The sequence below is a fragment of the Oncorhynchus tshawytscha genome, linkage group LG02, assembly GCF_018296145.1.
Source record: "Oncorhynchus tshawytscha isolate Ot180627B linkage group LG02, Otsh_v2.0, whole genome shotgun sequence".
Taxonomy (NCBI): Eukaryota; Metazoa; Chordata; class Actinopteri; order Salmoniformes; family Salmonidae; genus Oncorhynchus; species Oncorhynchus tshawytscha.
The window spans coordinates 70,306,116-70,309,872 of record NC_056430.1 but is presented as its reverse complement, the minus strand read 5'-3'; the positions used below and the strand labels follow the sequence as shown (position 1 = coordinate 70,309,872).

The 3,757-nt window shown below is 48.1% G+C and overlaps 1 protein-coding gene across 1 annotated transcript in view; it reads right to left on the bottom strand.

The window, feature by feature from the left end:
* LOC121840679 (fibroblast growth factor 8b-like) overlaps nucleotides 1-2,193 on the bottom strand; it is a 25,324-nt gene extending 23,131 nt beyond the window's left edge. The window contains exons 1-2 of the mRNA XM_042305409.1: nucleotides 2,075-2,193; nucleotides 812-934 (exon numbers count right to left, since the gene is read on the bottom strand). Coding sequence (XP_042161343.1) covers nucleotides 812-934; nucleotides 2,075-2,193 — 242 coding nt within the window. The remainder of the gene's footprint in view (nucleotides 1-811; nucleotides 935-2,074) is intronic.
* Between the last annotated feature and the right edge of the window lie 1,564 nt (nucleotides 2,194-3,757).

The window sequence follows — 3,757 nt, the reverse complement described above, 5'->3', positions numbered from 1 at the left end:
CAGGTGCAGGTGGGGTTAGATGGAGGTGGGGTTAGGTGGAGGTAGGGTTAGGTGCAGGTGGGGTTAGTTGCAGGTGGGGTTAGGTGCAGGTGGGGTTAGGTGCAGGTGGGGTTAGGTGCAGGTGGAGTTGGGTGCAGGTGGGGTTAGGTGCAGGTGGGGTTAGGTGGAGGTGGGGTTAGGTGCAGGTGGGGTTAGGTGGAGGTGGGGTTAGGTAGAGGTGGGATTATGTGGAGGTGGTGTTAGGTACAGGTGGGGTTAGGTGCAGGGGGGGTTAGGTGCAGGTGCAGGTGGGGTTAGGTGGAGGTAGGGTTAGGTGCAGGTGGGGTTAGGTGCTGGCAATGAGGTAGACAGTTGCAGTTGGCTCAGCGCTCGGTCCTCGCTTCTCCCCCATGACTGGGATGTTTCCCTTAACTTCATCGCTGCGGTCCCCCGCGTATGCACTGTGATTTACAGTCTTGTAAACACATAGGAAGTAGCATTGAAAACGGTTTAACAAAGTCAATAAAAGCAGACATCATTCCTGGTATTGTGCATCCTCATCTCTGACCCTTTCACTCCCTCTTTCCTTCCATCCATCCCTCTGTTCCCCCTCTCCTTCCTTGTATTCCCTCCATTCCCTCTCTCCTTCCTTCTATCCCCTCCATTCCCTCTCGCTCTCTGTCCTCCCCCTCCCTCCCACCATCCCTCCATCTAATCTTATTCTGCCGCCCCCAAACCCCGCTCTCGTGCCCTCCCTCCCTCCCTACCTCCCTCCCTCCCACTCCTCTCTTTTTTTATTTCTTAACATTGGGCAGAGAGAGAGAGAGCGGACAGAGCAGAGCCGATGGCTTTAGCAGGCCTACCTGCAGGGTTGCTTAGAGCGGCACAGTGTTTCATCTCTGTACAGGAGAAGAAGTGGCCCCCGGCCCCCAGCCCTCTAAACAGCTGTGTGAACCTGGGAGGGAGAAGAGGGGAGAAGAGGGGAGAGGACCATGAAAACTGGGGAAAGAAAAAAGAGAGGACATTCAGTGGGCCTGGGGGAATCTGGACTTGCTTCCCTCTTGGTTGCTCACTCGTTTGGTTTCTCTCTGTAACACTCTCCCTTGATTTCAGTCTTTTACCCCCTTCCCTCCTCACCGTCTTATTTTCTCTTATTCAGTCTGTCACTCTTTATCACCCTATACCACTCTCTTTCTCCCTATTCCACCCTGTGACTCTATCTCTCTTGCTCTCTCTCTCTCTCTCTCTCTCTCTCTCTCTGTGTCTCTCTCTCTCTGTCTCTCTCTCTCTCTCTGTCTCTCTGTCTCTGTCACTCTCTCTCTCTCTGTCTGTCTCTTGCTCTCTCTCTCTCTCTCTCTGTCTCTCTCTCTCTCTCTCTCTCTGTCTCTCTCTCTCTCTCTCTCTCTCTCTCTGTCTCTCTCTCTCTCTCTCTCTCTCTCTGTCTCTCTCTCTCTCTCTCTGTCTCTCTCTGTCTCTCTCTCTCTCTCTCTCTCTCTCTCTGTCTCTTGCTCTCTCTCTCTCTCTCTCTCTCTCTCTCTCTCTCTCTCTCTGTCTCTCTCTCTCTCTCTCTCTCTCTCTCTCTGTCTCTCTGTCTCTCTCTCTCTCTCTCTCTCTCACACACATCCTACTCTCTTTGTCCCCATCCCTTTCATAACTGAACTCTACTGACCCTATAGGGACCGTTGCACGCCCCTAGTCCCACTACTTTTACAGATCCCTCCACTGTATCCTTGCTAACAGCCTCAACCTAGACCCTCTACTCCCTTGCACCTTAGTTAGAGCCGCAGCGCTAGAACCCTCGATGCCTTAAAAAGCTTCTGAAAGATGAGAAAGAAGGTCTTCAAGCCCAACGTTTTCCGAGCTTAACGTCATGTCCCCAAAGCATCATCCCCATCATCAACCCTTCTCTTTCTCGCTCCCTCTTTCTCTCTCTGGTGAGATCACACTCCTGGTTTGGAAATTCCTCACACTCATCCAAGAGGTGGATATTTAAAAGGGAACAATTGGTGAGAATCCCACAGTTCCAACTGACTTGGGCGCCACTCAAATCACATCTTGTGGCTTTATAATCCTATTGTTGTCTCCCTATCCGTACCAGTTCCACTTTACATAGGGCTGCTTGGCTGGTGGTGGGCTTGTCTTGGGGCTGGGGTTGTTTGTGTTGGAGAGAAAGTCTATCACTGGGGTATATGTATAGTATTGTATAGAAACCATGGCTTCTAGGCTTTCCTTGACTTGAAATGGGAAAGGTGAGGACTCGATTCTCTTTTTTCCACTAGTGTTGTGATGCTTTCCCACATGTTCTGTGTGGGAGAAATACTAATTGGTCTACGACTCAATTAGCTTATTATCCCTCCACATAGAAATGTGAGGAGGACGATTTGTCTTGTTCTTTGGTACAGTGGAACCAGTGGGCTCTATGGCCTTGTGTCTCTCTACGGATCTCACACATTGAGGACGTGGTCCTGCTCATGCAGACGAGCCAAACTCTGACGTCACCCAGGCCTTTGTTATCTTACCGTTCCCGATGTCTGAGACAAGGGGAAAGAGGTTGAAATGGGTCAATGTGGCACCGACATTTAGCTAGATGTCCATTTTCTGAATCACATTGAGGCCTTGTCGCTACACATACGACTAAAAGCGTATTCTCTTGTTGTGTACTGTTTGTACTAAACACCCACCCAACGTGATGCAAACAACGTCAATACGATCTAGAAACAAGAATATAGCAAGCTTTCATTTTTTTTATCGTCCAATGCTTTAAAACCCACTTAACGACAGGATATTTAATGGTATCATAATAGTTATGGATTACTGGCAAAGTACTCCAGCAGCCCTTCCCCTCCCTTTGGTTTGAAGCGAACATTAGAAGATGTTCAAACTGACCTGTGACTCACCTAGCCCCTTCCAACCTCTCCTCCCTTCCCAGGAGGAACCAACTCCAGGAGAGTGCACCATATATAAAATGAAAGGAAGGATAGTTAGAGAAAGAGAGAGGGGGTAGAGAGAGAGAGAGGGGTGGATGAGGGATCTGAGAGAGAGAGAGAGAGAGAGAAATAAAGTGAGAAAGCAGAGAAAGGGAGAACTTGCTCCGAGGTTGGAATTCGGAGGAGAGCCATGGAGCTGCACAGAGAGAGAGAGAGAGCGAGAGAGAGAGAGAGAGAGAGAGAGAGAGAGAGAGAGAAAAGGGTTAGCCCAGTGTTGAGTGCTGTTGTGTTTGTTTAGTTCCCTTCAAAGGTTGAGCTTAATTATTTGACCATGCTGTGCCGAGCTCTACTTTGACTGAGTGACTGCAGCATCCATGGCCCGCTCCGCGTCTATCTGTAAACCCCACACTGAGTTAACTCTCTTTCTCTTTCTCTTTCGCTTGCTCTCCCTATCTCTCTTTCTATCTGTCTTTCTATGGCTCTCTCTCAGTTCAGGTTCAATTCAAAGGGCTTTATTGGCATGGGAAACATATCTATTTCAATTGCCAAAGCAAGTGAAATAGATAATAATCAAAAGTGAAATAAACAATCAAAAGTCAACAGTAAATATTACACTCACAGAAGTTCCAAAGGATTAGAGACATTTCACTTGTTATATTATGGCTTTATACAGTGTTGTAACAATGTGCAAATAGTTCAAGTACACAAGGGAAAATAAATGAACATAAATATGGGTTGTATTTACAATGGTGTTTGTTCTTCACTGGTTGCCCTTTTCTTGTGGCAACAGGTCACAAATCTTGCTGCTGTGATGGCACACCGTGGTATTTCACCCAGTAGATATGGGAGTT